The following is a 15,824-nucleotide window of genomic DNA, read 5'->3' on the forward strand; positions in this document are numbered from 1 at the left end:
GTTGCCCCAAGGCTGCGGCTAGGAGAGCCGCCTTCCGTTCCATTCTTTGGTCTGCCTCCTTTTTGGCTGCTCATTTTTAGTTTATAAAGACTTTACTGGAGATTTCCAGTAATTTGGGGACATTCTTCCCAGCGAATCCCTCTAACTTTTGAAGATTTCATCTGATGTCGGTCTGTGCCTGTCCCTCAAAGGCAGCACTGACCATGCGCTGGTTTTCAAGGGTCTCTGGGTCAAACGGAGTGTAGACTCTGAAGGCCTCACACAGTCTCTCTTAGAAGTCAGCCGGACTCTCACCTGGGTTCTGTAAGACCTCAGAGGTCTTTGCCACGTCTGTGGGTTTCTTGGCCCCTGCTTTCACCCCTTCGAGGAAGGTGAGTCAATATCTTTCTAGCGGCTTCTTCCTTCCTCTGTATTTGGGTCCCAGAGGGGTTCCTCATCAGGTAAGGCCTCTGACGCCCAGGCTTCTACGTCTAGATGTCCAGCTGGTGCCTGGGTCTGGAGCCACTTTCTGGCTCCTGTGACAGTCTGCCAGCGTTCTTCTGTGTTGAGTGACAATCTGCCAGCGTTTTTCTGTGTTGAGTGGGGTGAGGAAGCGTTGTTTACAGTTGACCCAGGTGGGGCGATGAGTCTGAAAGAAGGATTCTAGGAGATCTGTCATCACTTGGGGTTTTTCGGAGTATGGTGGCATATGGTATTTCCAGATAAGGAGGTCAGTAGTGAAGAATGGCTGGTAGTAGAAGACTGATCCCCCCTCTTATAGGGTCCTGTCAGGGCCTGTTCTCTGTGGACCCCTTATCTCCCACAGTGGCAATTTTATTGTCCCTGGGGGTTTTGGTCCCTGGGCCGCTGACCTGAGACGTCTTCCCACTGGCTCTGGTGACTCTGGCTCTGGTGGCGCGTTGGCCGATGGTGGGGGTGAGATGGATGGAGGTGGGCTGTCGGGCAGGTGAGGTGACCTATCCTCAGGTAGTGGGGCAAATGGCAGTGGCAGTAGAGGGGCCTCTTCCGAATTCCTGGTAAAATGAGGTTCGCCATGAAGTCTTCCTTTCACCTTGTGCCACGAGCACCTTACACTGTCCCTGACTAGTAGCAGAATAGGGCCCAAGGACGCCTGATTTGGGTATTTCCAACCTCTGGTCTATGTAGGAAAATTGGTCAGATGGCTGGAGTCTTCAGTGACTACCCTATACATGGCCCGGACTGTGGGGACATCGAGGGTGCCTTCAGAGGGCCGTCCCATACCGAAGGTGGGCCATTCTAATTCACAGAGGGTATGCAATTTTATAGGAGTCAATTTGACCCTATAATTTTCTGAGAACCCTTTTATAACATTTTTAATAATACATTCCAGAACAGTGGGTTTAGGAGAACTTCCCCCATAATGATATCTAAGATGGTTAAGCAAACCTCCCAGTGAACAGTGTCACAAGACAAACAGGAAAAAGTCTCGATTTGTCTGCCTGGCTGCTTCCCTCACAGGGACATAGGTGCCTTTTGGCATGGACAGGTCAGTATATGCCCCTGACTCAGATCAGGTTTGCTGGTGGAGACAATGTCCCTGAGAACCTGATACTGCCCTTAGCCATTGGGACTCTCACAGGCTCCATACTAGGCATTGTGGAGCATGGTCACTCACACACACAATCACACAGAATTTAAACTTTCCACTCAGGAATTCTCTATTCTGTGGCATCTGTGATGCTTGGGAGGTGATCAAACTCCCTTTTGGCCTTAGATGTGGGCCTGAACTCAGTATGGGTCCCCAGGGACATTTACCGATCTGATGGCCTGGCAGGCTTTTCTGTCCTCCCCAGAGTCCCTTCGAGCACAGTGATGGCTGACTACAGTTGGGCCCGATGAGGGTCAGGGTCCAGTGAATTCACCGGCAGCATGCCCTCCCTTCCATTGCAGGGGCCCAGAACGAGTGGCTCCTTCCTGCCGGCTTCCAACAATAGTGGCTCAAGAGGCCAGTGTGGCTGTCGGCTTCCCGCCCAACTCACCAAAGTATTGTGGCAGAAATTTGGTTGGTGGAAGGAAACAGACTGCATGCACTCGAAGGATTAGAAAAGGACTATTTAACGTGCACCGGTGCTGGCCCAGCGGAGTCACCTCCAAAGGCTGAGCCCGGCGCCCAGGTTCCAGCTGCCTTTTATACATGATAAGCTTCTGGGTATTTGGGGGGTTTCTAGCTCCTCTGTAGTTTAGGTGGTTGACTGATGTAAGGGGCAAGTGGGTTTACAGAAGACAGGGGAGTGGTCTCTGCACCGCGAGCTAAGGGGGTTGTCTGCACCTGGTTTGCCTTCTCAAAGGGAAGAAAGGACAGGAAAAGAAAAGGCATCCATAGAAAACAAAGAGCAAAGAAAGAAGAAATTCAAGACTTTGCTGTTCACTTGAACTCATGGTATCAATTTTAATCCATTCCCTTTGAAATGTTAGTTAGCCGATTCTAACTACTCTTAGACTTGTAACCATAATTCTGAAAAAAATATATATATATATTCAAAATGGACAGATATCTTAGTCTTCCTCTGAGAAGCTAGTCTCTTGGTTACTAAGCAGTGCTTATAACAATGTAAATGCACAGATGTGAGAAGCTAAAAGTAGCTCCCTCCTAGTTTAGAAATTTTAAAATAAAAAAATATTGGAGAGTAATATTTCTAACTGTGTTATATTTCTTACCAGTCTTTATCTGAAGATATATACATATATAAAATAGCACAAAAAGATGGAATACACTGTATAAAAACTTTATAGTCATTGAATTGTTTTATTCAAAGTCAGACCAGTTGTTTGGGCTGCAGTTTGGTGAGAAAGCAAAGCCGCCTGAAACAACTGAGTTCAGAGACAGACGTGTTCTGTGCTTGAGGGCATGCAGGTCACACTGACAAAAGACAGATTAGTGAGACAAAAGACACATGTAATTACGTATGTAAATTACATATGTAATTAAATATGTACTGCACAGAAGTTCACAAAAAAACATGACTGAAGGAGGTGGTTAGAATTTGGAGTTTATATACCCTCTTATCAGAGGATGAAAGCGTGCTCAGGGACAACAGATGACTTTTTTAAAGTAGAGGAAGTAAGGCATTTATGGACAAGCAAATGACTTTTTGGAAAGATAAAGGACTTTCAGAAAAATAGACAGGGGATATGATTATTTTGTGACTGTGTCTGTTTGGATGTGGTACCAACTTCTCTCCCAGAAAAGATTAGAGTTGCTCTGAGGGAGAGGATTTATGACGATTGAGTTCTTTTGGGAGGCTCTGCTTTTAGGCAAAGAAGGAATTTTAAGAACTCAAACTACTTCAGCTGAAAATTATTTTTATGACGCAGTGATTTATTCAGATGCAATGCATTAAAATGGCACATATGTGAAGACTTGGATTTGGATGGTTTGCAAAATGGTATTTTGGTTAAACTGCACATAAAACCATTTTAGAACTGAGGCAGCCTGTCTGGAAATTCATGCTCCTTCTCTTTCTAAGAAGGTTATTACACTATCAATGGGGGGCATGAGGGAAGAAGAACGGTTTTTTTAACAAGAAAGCAAATGTCATCTAGAGCCAGATTGATTCCAAATATTGAAGCATGTGTGTATCAAGCACACATAGACCACACGTCTGTGGGGTCTCAGGTGAATAGTCACACAGTTCTGGAGTTGGACACGGCTGGTGGTGGGAATGGGCATTTGCTGAGTTGGAGGAAATGATTGAAGACATGGGAGTGTGGGCAATCACTCAGGCAGAGGCTGAGGGGGGAAGGGCACCAGGGGCAGCATCACCAGCAGTGTGGATTCAGCAGGGCTAGAGGCAGAGCCAGCATCCAGAGTTTCTGTTTTATGGTGAGGTTGAGACCAACATACCATTAGGCTATTCATAGTCCATTAGTCCATTGTGTGGGGGGTTCCATGGCCATGAGCCATGTAGGTGACTGCAGGAGCATGAGAACCCCACAAGCCAAGAGTCAGGCATGAGCAGCAAGAGAGCAAGAGGGGGCCAAGAGAGTGACCTCCCTTTGTATAGGAGTTTAAATATCTCAGATTTTGTGCCCTTGCAATGTCCGCGCCTATTCTGACCAATTACCCATTCCCAGGTGACAGGTAAGCATCTTCCCACATCACCCAAACTTTATTGCACATGTATCTAAACTGTCTCTGTCCAGTCCCTTCCCCCATTGCTCTGTGGGGAACAGACTTGGAAAATGTTAAACTGTAGCTTTTTGGCAAAGCTATATAAATGGCATGCCTATATTATCTAATCTTCCCTTTGCTCATTTTCTGTTTATTAATAACCAGGGTATTGCAACAATATCATTCTGACAGGGAATGGAACTGGCAACAATTTCATACATGGGACAATTCACAACCAACTGAACCACACTGTCTAGAGCTAATATTACTTTGCAAAAGATTAGAAGGAAAAAATCAGTTTATCTGTTCTGAGCAATATTTGTCTTGGAATTACCTTCATTCAGTTAACAAGTTTATCAATAATGTAAGACCTATACACTATAACATCTTATTCATAAATCCTGTACCAGATGGACAAGTTTCAATGTTTCTTCTCCTCGTAAAGAAATCACAACTGAACATTGGACTTTTTGCCTACTACTTCATGTCCTTCTCCTTGAATTTAGATCAAGAAACATCTTTATCCATTATATGCTATTATAATCTCATAACTGTATTAATGAGTAAGTGAATTACACAAATAACATACTTATTTTATATTAGAAATTTGCGAAGGTATTTGTATAATTACTGATATATCATTAAGGACTCAGTTTCTAGTCTATAAAATGGGATAACTGCACTAGGTTGAGGTCTTATCATCTATTTAAACATTTTTTTTTTATCCTCACCCAAGGATATTTTTCCATTTTTTGTTCAGATAGAGTGGGGGGAGGGGAGAGGGAGAGAGAGAGAGAGAAACATGGACGCGAAAGGGACACACCGAGTGGCTGCCACCCGCACGACCAACCAGAGCTGGGGACAAACTGCAACCGAGGTACATGCCCTTAGCGGGAACCAAACCCGGGTCTCTCGGGACCACAAGCTGACGCTCTAACCACTGAGCCAAACTGGCCAGGGCTAAATATTTTAATAAATAATATAACCCTACTGAGTCTTCTGTAGCTGTTTTGTAGTTTGATTGTTTTAAATTTATCTTTATTGTTGAAAGTATTATAGACATCCTCTCTTTTTCCCATTGAACCCGCCACTCCACTCCCACCCCCCACCCCAGGCCTTCACCACAGTATTATTCATGGGTTATACATATATGCATGTAAGTTCTTTGGTTAATCTCTTCCCACCCACCCACCTTCCCTCTGAGATTCATCAGCCTCTTCCATGCTTCCATGTTTCTGGATCTGTTTTGTTCGTTAGATTCCACATATAAGTGAGATCATGTGACACTTATCTTTCTTTGACTGGCTTAGTTTGCTTAGCAGTTTTATGGTTTGATTTTAGAGTGAAGTTTTTATAAGTGATATGCTATTCATTGTTTTTCTTAAAGAAAGAACGGAAAAACACATCATATACTTCTTGGGACTCCTGAAGAAATTCTTCTTTTTTAGTATTTTAATGATGTAGGAAAGAAAGTATCGCTTCATGTCCTTACGTGTTCCAGCTGGGAATGCGTAGCATGAATCTAACCGTGAGGAAGCAACAGACAAATTCAAAGGAGAAAAGCATTTTTTGAGCTATTGTTCTCTTCAGAAAATGTCAATGTCATAAAAGGCAAAGAAATATTCCAGATTAAAGAAAAATAAATTGGACTTCCAGTCAACATTTAAACATGGTAAACACGGTATCCTGTCCTCCCACAACCACATCAAAATTACAACTAAACTACAACACAACCATCCTTCAGAACTGCCTGAAATTGAGCTGAATGGAAGTCCTGCAACTACGAAATTAAAGAAGCAGCCACATGGAGACTAGTAGAAGGGGCGGAGGTGGACGGGCTTGTCCCACACCCACGTGTGGTTGATAAAAATCAGGAAGACACCTCAGCTGGGAAGGTCCTCCCTGAGGAGTGAGGGGCTCTCAGCTCAGGGTTCCAGTGCCAGGAAGAGAAGTCTCCATAACTCTGGCTGTAAAAGCAGCAGAAGTGAGGCTCAGGGAGGCTGAGACTGCTGGAGCCCCAGGCAGTTCCTCTTAAAGGGCCCGCTCACGGACTTACTCAGACTTGCTCCCTCTAAGATCAGAGGGGAGACAGCTTGAGGGGTGCCAGAAACATACAGGGAAGAACTGAGCTGTTTGGCCTCGGGACGAGGGCTGGAGAGGTGGCTTTCTCCTGGACAGACGTTCTGGGGGAGGCTGATGTTTCTTTGGTGAGCCCTTCCCTGGGGCAGCAGACACCACCATATCTGGGACTCCACTGTTGGCCCCATCCCAGTGATTCCCTGAGGCCCCACCTCACCCCACCCTACTTTTGGGCCTACCCGAGCTGTTTCCAAAGGCTTTACCATAGGTTTGGCCTGTCTTGGATCCTGCTTCAGAGTTTCCTAAAATCTCTCAAACAAGAAGCATCTGGTCTCAGCGAGCCCCATACCTCTCATTAAGTGGCCCAGGGCTGGCACTAGAAGCAGCCAGCCTTAGATCACAACTTGGCTTTTCCTGGGCACCTCCAAGCTCAACACAAGAAGCAGCCACCTACAGATCACTTTGTAATGTATGCCGGTGGCCCTGGACAGAACACAGGTGCCTGGCTGACCTTGCCCCAGAACCAGCACACCAGTGGACAGCTTCAGACCACACTGAAACATCACCACCCAAACACCTCCACAAGTGACACACTCAATGAGCGAACTCAGTGGGTACCAGAGCCCTGCTGAAGTAAGTCTTGCTCTGTGTGGTGGGCTCCTACACAGCTGATCCTCCAAGGGAGTCAGAGGCGAGTGGTCAGTGGGCATAGCCAGTCTTTGCAGTTGATCAGCCTGAGTAAATCTCTCCCATTGATGTGCCAACAGTAATCAAGACTCAATTACAACAGAAGGATGTACTGTCCACACTAGGGGTGCACCTCAAGGGCCTAGCTGGGGTGACCAGGGAGGCTGTGCCACTGGATCCTCATAACCTACGCAAATCCCAAAGGCCCTACCTACTCATACCATCACCTTCAGGGGGTAGGAATTTAACATATCAATTTGGGGGGGTACACAGACATTCAGATTGTAACAGCCATGATTTATGCAATTTACTTTCAAATGGTTGGTGGGGTGGGAGGGAGAACAAAATGGTAAAGTGAATGAGGTCAAATGACAATCTGGGTAAAAAGTATATACATGTTTAGTTCACTCTTTTTATCCTTGTGATTTTTCTGTGAGTTTAAAATTATTTTCAAATAAAAAGTTAAAATATGCATTCTTAGATAAAAGAGTGCCTAGAGTTTTATATTTCAGCACTGCCACTTGGCATCAGAAGTTCCAGAGAATTCTACTCTAATAGTTGCCAAGAGAATCTTCGTTGGCCTTTGAAACAATTGAGCTGATATTTTTGTCAAAAGCCAAAGAGCTAAGGATTTCATGGAGGTATAAATTTCTAATGAGTAGTAACTAAAACAGCCCCATATTTTCTGTTCAGGAATATATTTGTTTTTTAAAAACTAATTGCTAAACAGATGAAAAAGAAAATCATAATCAAATAAACAAGGGAAATTCTAATTGTTGCTAAATCAGAGAATTCATAAAGTAAGTGGCCGTGATGAGCATGAAATTTGCGTTTGATTCACGCTTCTTAAATTGTAAGATACATACAAAGCAAGACTGATAGAAAATCTTCATTTTTCTACTGCCAGAATAGTGTCTTAACGAGTACCTGGAGTGTCAAATGCAGGCTGAATTAATAAAAGGTATGAAAATTACAGAGGAATTTGAACTAAGCTAATTTCCCAATTATTTTCAATCTGGCAGCATCTGATTTTATGATGCTGTGTATGTAAAAATTGCTTTACTCCGTTTCACTGCTTTGACAAACAGCCTTTAATAACATTTTCTTGTGAAAACTGGTAAGCTAATGTGACGATCCTGATCAAGTCCACTTCACTCTGTTTTGCTCGAGCCTGACCAGCAATGCTGTAATCTTCCTGAAGGTGGCGCTGTGCTTAGGCGCTGTCCTTAAGGATGTGGGCGGGTGAAAAAAGGCAGGCTGTGCCCTTGGAGAAGCAGCAATCCGCGCACAGCTTAAATGCATAAGGAGAGCACAATCTATTCAAGAGGCAATCAGTAGCATTGCTAATGATATTGACAACGAGCGAGGTCATGGGCGGCTTCCATGCAACACAAAGGTGTTGGAATTAAAACGGCACAACTTTTCTTCTGATATCCTACACTAGTAATAAGTACATCATTCACAGTCATTATTCCATCACCTTTTATTTCCCATCCGCTCACTTCTTTCTTCTTTTGTAAACATTTCCTACTTCCCTCTCTTTTCACTCATGAATTTGGTTTGTAATTGATGTAGGTGCTTCTGCCCTGTAGAAATTACATTAACGTAAACTCATTTGTGTACTGGTCTCTAACTGCCTAAAAAATATTGATGCCCGAGAATTATGGTAATAAAAGATTTTTGTACTAGCCAGAAAAAAACTGACAGTCCAGTGTAAGATGTAGTTGTTCTACTGGCTTTACTGGGAATAGACATGAGAAGTGGATGTTGGAAAATATTTTCTTTATCGATAATAATTTTTTGGAATTCATCTTAACTCAAGGAGAACGTGTAAGAAATGATTATTAAGGTTGAATGTTTTTTTCTATAAATTAATGTGGCTCTTTCCCAGTAGAGTCATTTTTAAAAATTCATTTTCAAGGATCATAGACAATAGCTTTTCTCTATCAAAATAGAAAAAGGAAAGTACAAATTCCATGATAAGTTCTTAGCAATCCTACTTTTATTACTTCCACAGGGGGAGAAAGACTATAAGGTGGCCCAGTTATGATTAGTAAGAGTCTGGTGAAGAAAAACCAGCATGACTTTAGATCACACAAAACCCTTTGTAGTGTTGGTAAGTCTTGGTACAACTCGTTAAGTACACCAGTTGCAATGCAAATTGATGTAACATTTCAGTGACAAAATGGAATCCCTCAAACAAGCTCTCTCCTAAAAGAGGCCGGTGTGTTTTTAGTGAGTCCTGTGGGCATCTGGACCATCGAGGTGATGTTTCAGACCAGGTACATGGAGCAACAGTGAAGGGAAGCAATACGAATGATGTTTAAATTTTGGAAACATACTTTGAGAAGAAATATTAACCAAATGGGGCTCATCAAATAATAAGAGAAGAGGTTGAGAGGTGATTTCTGTACAATCTTTAATGTATGAAAGAACCAGAGATGAGAGTGAGCAGACATTTCTTCTTTGAAGGGAAAGCAGAAGGGGATATACAAAAGCTACAAGAAGAGTGTCAGATGATATGAGGACAAACTGCACAGCAGGTATCACAAGAAACACTGCCAAGGAGGTCCTATGGACTCCTTTTCTTATTTTTAAGAAGCAGTCAACTTGTTTGTTTAGAAGTAGAATAGTAATCCAACTACACCCTTAAATTTCCTAGGATTTTTCACGTTTTTTTATCACAAACTCTCAAAGCTGACAGGGAGCCTTGGGGATCATCTACTTTGTAAATGAGGACACCAGTTTAAACAATTATCCAAAGTCATGCAGGTAACAAGTGGCGAAGTTGAAACAGCAAAAGAGTTCTGTTAACCTCCAATCCACAGTCATATTCCCACTACACAAAACTACCTCCTGAGTCTATTTACACCAAATACACGGAGAGTTAAACCCCACCCCATTTCCAGACCCTACACTCCAAAATTAGCTTCATGACTTCTCCATATGGTTGGGCCCCTGAGAGGACAGATTCTAAGAGCCCCATTGCAGTGTTTAGCTCAGCTAAAACTCAAAGAAATCATGAGCTTTGCTGGGGTCAAAGCCTGCCCATCTCAAGCCCCCAGCCCACGTGACTACTTCCAGGAGACAATACTGCAGCTCAGTTTTCACAGAATGTCTTCCTGTTTGCCTTTGTAGGTTTCACAGCAGCAGCCTCCCTGGTGTCTTTGGCTTGGGCCTTGGCCTCGTACCAGAAGGCCCTCCGCGACTCGCGAGATGACAAGAAGCCCATCAGCTACATGGCTGTTGTCATCCAGTTTTGCTGGCACTTCTTCACGATCGCTGCCAGGGTCATCACCTTCGCCCTCTTTGCCTCCGTTTTCCAGCTGTACTTTGGGATCTTCATTGTCCTTCACTGGTGCATCATGACCTTCTGGATCGTCCACTGTGAGACAGAATTCTGTATCACCAAATGGGAAGAGATCGTGTTCGACATGGTGGTAGGCATCATCTACATCTTCAGCTGGTTCAATGTCAAGGAAGGCAGGACACGCTGCCGGCTCTTCATTTACTATTTTGTGATCCTTTTGGAAAATACAGCCTTGAGTGCCCTCTGGTACCTCTACAAGGCTCCCCAGATTGCCGATGCATTTGCCATCCCAGCGCTGTGTGTGGTGTTCAGCAGCTTTTTAACTGGCGTCGTTTTTATGCTGATGTATTATGCCTTCTTTCACCCCAATGGACCCAGATTTGGGCAGTCACCAAGTTGTGCTTGTGAGGACCCAGTCACTGCCTTCACTCTGCCTCCAGAAGTGGCCACAAGCACTCTGCGGTCCATCTCTAACAACCGCAGTGTTGTCAGTGACCGCGACCAGAAATTTGCAGAGCGGGATGGGTGTGTCCCTGTCTTTCAGGTGAGACCCACAGCCCCATCCACCCCCTCATCTCGCCCACCACGGATTGAAGAATCTGTGATTAAAATTGACCTGTTCAGGAATAGGTACCCAGCATGGGAAAGACATGTTTTGGACCGAAGCCTCCGAAAGGCCATTTTAGCCTTTGAATGTTCCCCATCTCCTCCAAGGCTGCAGTACAAAGACGATGCCCTTATTCAGGAGCGGTTGGAATATGAAACCACTTTGTAAAACAAAACATTTGGAGGAGCCACAACTGCTAGATACAAAGGGGTGATGGCAGGGCTGTGGCAATAATGAAACTCCGTCCTAGAGCCGGGAAGTGAGCTGTCATGCTTGTATTCTGGCCGTCGTCATGATTACTGTCTGACCCTCCATCAGCTGACTGCCTGCTGCTGGCCTTCTTTCAAAACAGCAGCCCCACAGTCTCCTGCTCCACTGGGAGGGAACCTGCCAGCTTGATAGGACTCCTTGTTGCTACGAAACTCTCCCGTACTGTCTTTCAGTGCATTCAACAGAGGGTACTATGAATATAGAAAATGCTGCCTCTGATCAATAGGGTGTTTTGGTGAAATTAACTGATCTTTGCATAAAAAATGTATTCAATAATACACACATGCACACACATACACTAACACGCACACACCACCAGTCCTCTGTCGAAATAGCTTAGGTGATTTTTCTTGATGAAAAGCTCTGATTCCCACAGGAATATAAAAACAGAGAGAGAATATATCCCTCAAAAAAAGTAGTACTGCTTAGAAAAGTATTCATAAACCATTCTCATTTGTAAACCAATAGATACCATGTGTGAAAGGCCTGTCCGGTGGGCAGCAAACTCAAGTGTGTTTATACGTGTATTAGACTTGATGGAATGTTTCATTTTCAACACACTTCAGGATTGTTAATTTTTATTTTGAACTTTCAGTTGAGAACATCCTTTATGACAGAAATCCTATGCAGCACATGTATGGCTTTTGGCAAGGCCAAGGAGCTCGATAACTTAGCAATGTAAATTAAATGGTAATCACGATTCAGTATTCAATTGCAAAATTTTAATAAATATGGGAAGAGAAAGTGGGAAAAGGGGCAAAATGAACGTCTGATTTCCTGAACTGTGCAGTGCACATCGGAGCGTAAGAGCAGATTGGCGGAGAGGGCCAGGCTGTCACTGGGTGTGTCAGGTCTCAGAACATGAGGCTCTGTGTGATCTCAGGCAGGCACAGTTCCAGGACACAGCACGCCCCATCTTTCTAGTGCCAAACACCATCCAACCACGGGACTCACACGGAAGCCCTGAATAACTGAGAATGAGTGGAATGAGCCCCACCAAAGCAGACGCTAAAATGAACAATCAAGTTCTCCACAGTGTACAGACTTCCCCACCACCACCAATTCAAGGTCAAAGTGATGTGTCTTTTAGAGGCTTTGGGACACTTTTTAGTAAGTATGAGTAGACAGACGCAGTGAATATGCTATGAGAAAACCCTTCTGAACTGATTGAGGGCTTATCACTAGATCCAGCTAAGATTTGTATTTGAATCATTTGTCAAGTTGTACTCTTACAACAAGCTTCTGGTTTTAAATACCTCCGTACAGCAAGTAAACGTCCCCCACTTTCTGTTCCCAGTGTCCTCGGTCATGGTGCTTTTTGTTGCATTAAAAGTGCCAGTCAAACTTTGATAGTATTTTTTTATAGTTGGTGCAGAGTGGAATAACTCATGGATTATTTCAATATTTTTGTAATGAAAAATATAGGGTATACATGTAGGCATCATCACTTTTTTTATAGACCTGGAATCATTTAAAATAATTTAAGCATCATAATTACTTGGGATGTCAGAAACTGGTCCACAAACTCCATCAGCCTGCCTTGGCAGATTGAGAACACTTGTCTCCTGCAAGATCACCCTACTTTGCCATGTTGGTGCCCCCAGGAACCTGGCCAGGGGTGCTATCAGAATATCAGGTGATGAGAGAATCAGCTTAACTAGAAAGGGCTTGTCAAGACTGGCCACTGTTTCCCAGGAAGTCAAAGATGTAAATGATTACTTTCATCTCTCCATTATGACAAATCTGACCACAGTGGAAGATGTCTTAAATTTCCTTCCCTGGTTTTGTATTAACCCAACTGGCAATGTTAAATATTAGTCAATTCTCTAAATAAAAAAAGGGAAAAAGTCAGTTTAACTTAATTATCCAGTTATTGGGACTGTCCAATTCACTTAAAATAGTCAAGTTCTATAGCTACCACCTCTAATGAGTGTGTCACCCAGAGACTGCTGTCTCTATGAGGACATCCACAGGAAATGAGAGAACACTCAACCTAGGACTTCTTTTGGTACAAAGCCCTAAAGCTTTGTATAAAAAATAGGCGATTTTTATCAGTAGACATACTTTATTATTATGCCATGATTTGATCCTCCAAGCAAGATTTTCACTAAAAAAAAAAAAATCTTTTGTTCAGATGTGAAAATGTTCCCTAGTCACCAGTAAAGGCCCAGGAAGATACTCCTCTTGTCAGCAATTGGCGAAAACATTCTACCCCCACTACAGAAGGAAAAAATGATTATGACAAAATTCTTCACTTCTGTGCAGAAACATTATTGAAATTTATTATCTGGAACTTACTATTTTCAAGACAACTTTTAATTGATGATCTTTGGAAACTGAATTGCTCAGTTGAACTATACCTTTGATTCCATGAGCAAATAGCAGATCACAGTGCACTAGTGTCAGTCAACACAAATGCTGCAGGCCGGTCCCTCCTCAACCATGTAAGTCTCAAATTATTTCTCATCTAACATGTTAAGAGTCAAAAGGAGTGCTGTGTGAATAAAAATTTAATGTACTGTGCTTTGTCTTGGAGGTGAGAATGCTGTCAGGAAGGTGTAAGAAATTTGAATTTTACAGTGATTTCCCAAATACTATAAATACTCTGTTATCCATAATACTTGAAGATTGTGATGTGTCAGTCAAAAATTCTTAAGGAAATGACATCTCCTACGTGTAATATAATACAGGTTTTCTCAAGATAATGACAAAGTTTACTTCCAAGGAAAACCATTATTTAATCTTACTTCCATAACGTAGAAAGCACTGCCATCGACTGTGTGCTGATGACAATTCATTAGTTTCTAAATACACAGATAACAGAGAGTTTAAAGTATTAAGATTTAAAGAGACATTGTCAACGTACAAAGGAACAAAGTTTGATATTTATATTTATATTTTAGTTCTTCCTAAGATTTCATTTTCAATCTGCCATCAAACCCTCCGCTGAGAATAACTGGTGGATCCAAAAGGAAGAAGCGTGGTTAGCAAGGCTGTAAACGCTGGACTTCCTTTTCTCCAACCTCCTGTGCCTGAGTTTCTGGCTTCCTACAAGAGGAGGGTCTGCTCTAGTACTCACTTCATGCATAGGACCATAAAATGTTCTAAAAGAAAATAGTATAAAGCTTTTTTCACTTTCAAATTAGCATTTTAAAATGAAACCATATTTAAAATTTGAAAACATACATATCTAACCACACAGACTTCAAGTGCTTGTGTGAAGGAAAAGAAGTTTTTTTTATGTAAGTCAAAGTTTGGTTCCCCCAAATGACTATGTCCTTTAAATTCTCTTCACACATTTACATTGTCCTACTTAACTATGCACTGTCTAGTTCAGTTATGTTGACTTTGCAGACACTCAGTTACTTTTTATTTGTGATAATGCTGTGAACTCAACAAATGAAATAAATTATTACTGACATAGCAAGAATATTCAATTCAAGTATTAGCAAAATATAAAATATAAAGGTAAGCTGAAGATAAAAATATGATGAAGTATGTATGCTTAATTTCTAAATGCTTAATTTATTTTGATCTATGAATAAATGAAGTGATAGCACTGAGCAATTAAAACTAAATAGGAGAAATCAAAATAATCTCAATGATGGTATTTTTTTTAAAAGAATCATGTGTGTGTGTGTGTGTTATATGCCATACACACAATAGAGTAACAGATGAAAAGGGTAAAGTATATGCTCCCTTTTTATGCATATAAATTGGTATGTTACTGACACATGAACTTTTAAATTAAAAAAAAATTTTTTTCCTTCTCATTTTTCATATCAGCCCCAAGTTTACAGTACCTTTTTATAAGACAACAACACATCTATGAACTTCGGTTGGAAGTACCTAGATTAAATCTAGCACTTTTAGCTTGAATGAGCTTTATCGCTTCTTAAGGACTTCATCTTTTAAGCCGCTGAAAAGAATCATTTTGAGTCATTTCAAAGTTTCTTTCTCTGAACTATTTGAATTGAGCAAAGAAAACCTCTGGTGTCCTTACCAGGGTTGTGTAAGGTTACACATTTGCGTTTAAATGTACCGACTGCCATTAAGTGGAAAGAGGTTCTGACACAATGTTTAGACAAGAATCCTGAGATACTTTCTTTTTAATGAACCATTTCTAGACTAAATATGTGCTCAACTGCATTCTCACATGTCTCTGCCATTAGCCATTACTGTTTCTATATAAAGCTTGGATGAGATGCCTGCATTTTTATGTTTCTGAGGAGAGTTCCTTAAAGCCCTTTTAAAAATAGCTCAGACTGCCTTTCAGAAATAGAGCTGGGAGCACGGATGAAGTGCAGGCACGCAGGCCTGAAGCGGCTGTTCCTATCATTTCAGTGACGGCAGCAGGTCAGCTCATGTTCATTCATCTTCAGGAATCCAGTGTCACTTGGAAAACGATCAAAATGATTACTTTAGCCAGTTTGTGGTTCATACCGCCCCCCCCCGCCCCCCCCCCCCCCATTTAAAGCTGGAGAATCTCAAAATGGCCAAGGCCAAGGCAGTTCCCTCCGGCACCCACGCCCATTCCCACGCCTCGGCCCTCGCTGTGTCGGCTGCGGAAGGCACAGCCGGGCCCTCCTCGCTCGCTCGGCCGCAGCCCACGCTCCAGGACGGAGGTCTTGTCCCGGTGCCATCTAAAAATGGGCACGTGGAAAGTCTCAATATGTGCCAGTGTCAACAGCCTCAACAGTATAATTACTTGGTCAAAAGTAAATCTCTGTGGAATGTGG

At 42.5% G+C, this 15,824-nt stretch overlaps 1 protein-coding gene across 1 annotated transcript in view; it reads left to right on the plus strand.

Annotated features, from left to right (window-relative positions):
- Positions 1-12,907, plus strand: part of XKR4 (XK related 4) — a 466,849-nt gene extending 453,942 nt beyond the window's left edge. The window contains exon 3 of the mRNA XM_036264370.1: positions 10,037-12,907. Within this exon, the coding sequence (XP_036120263.1) occupies positions 10,037-10,983 (947 nt within the window). The 3' untranslated portion in view covers positions 10,984-12,907. The remainder of the gene's footprint in view (positions 1-10,036) is intronic.
- Positions 12,908-15,824: the final 2,917 nt, after the last annotated feature.

The sequence above is a fragment of the Molossus molossus genome, unplaced genomic scaffold (assembly GCF_014108415.1).
Source record: "Molossus molossus isolate mMolMol1 unplaced genomic scaffold, mMolMol1.p scaffold_m16_p_16, whole genome shotgun sequence".
NCBI classification, from domain to species: Eukaryota; Metazoa; Chordata; class Mammalia; order Chiroptera; family Molossidae; genus Molossus; species Molossus molossus.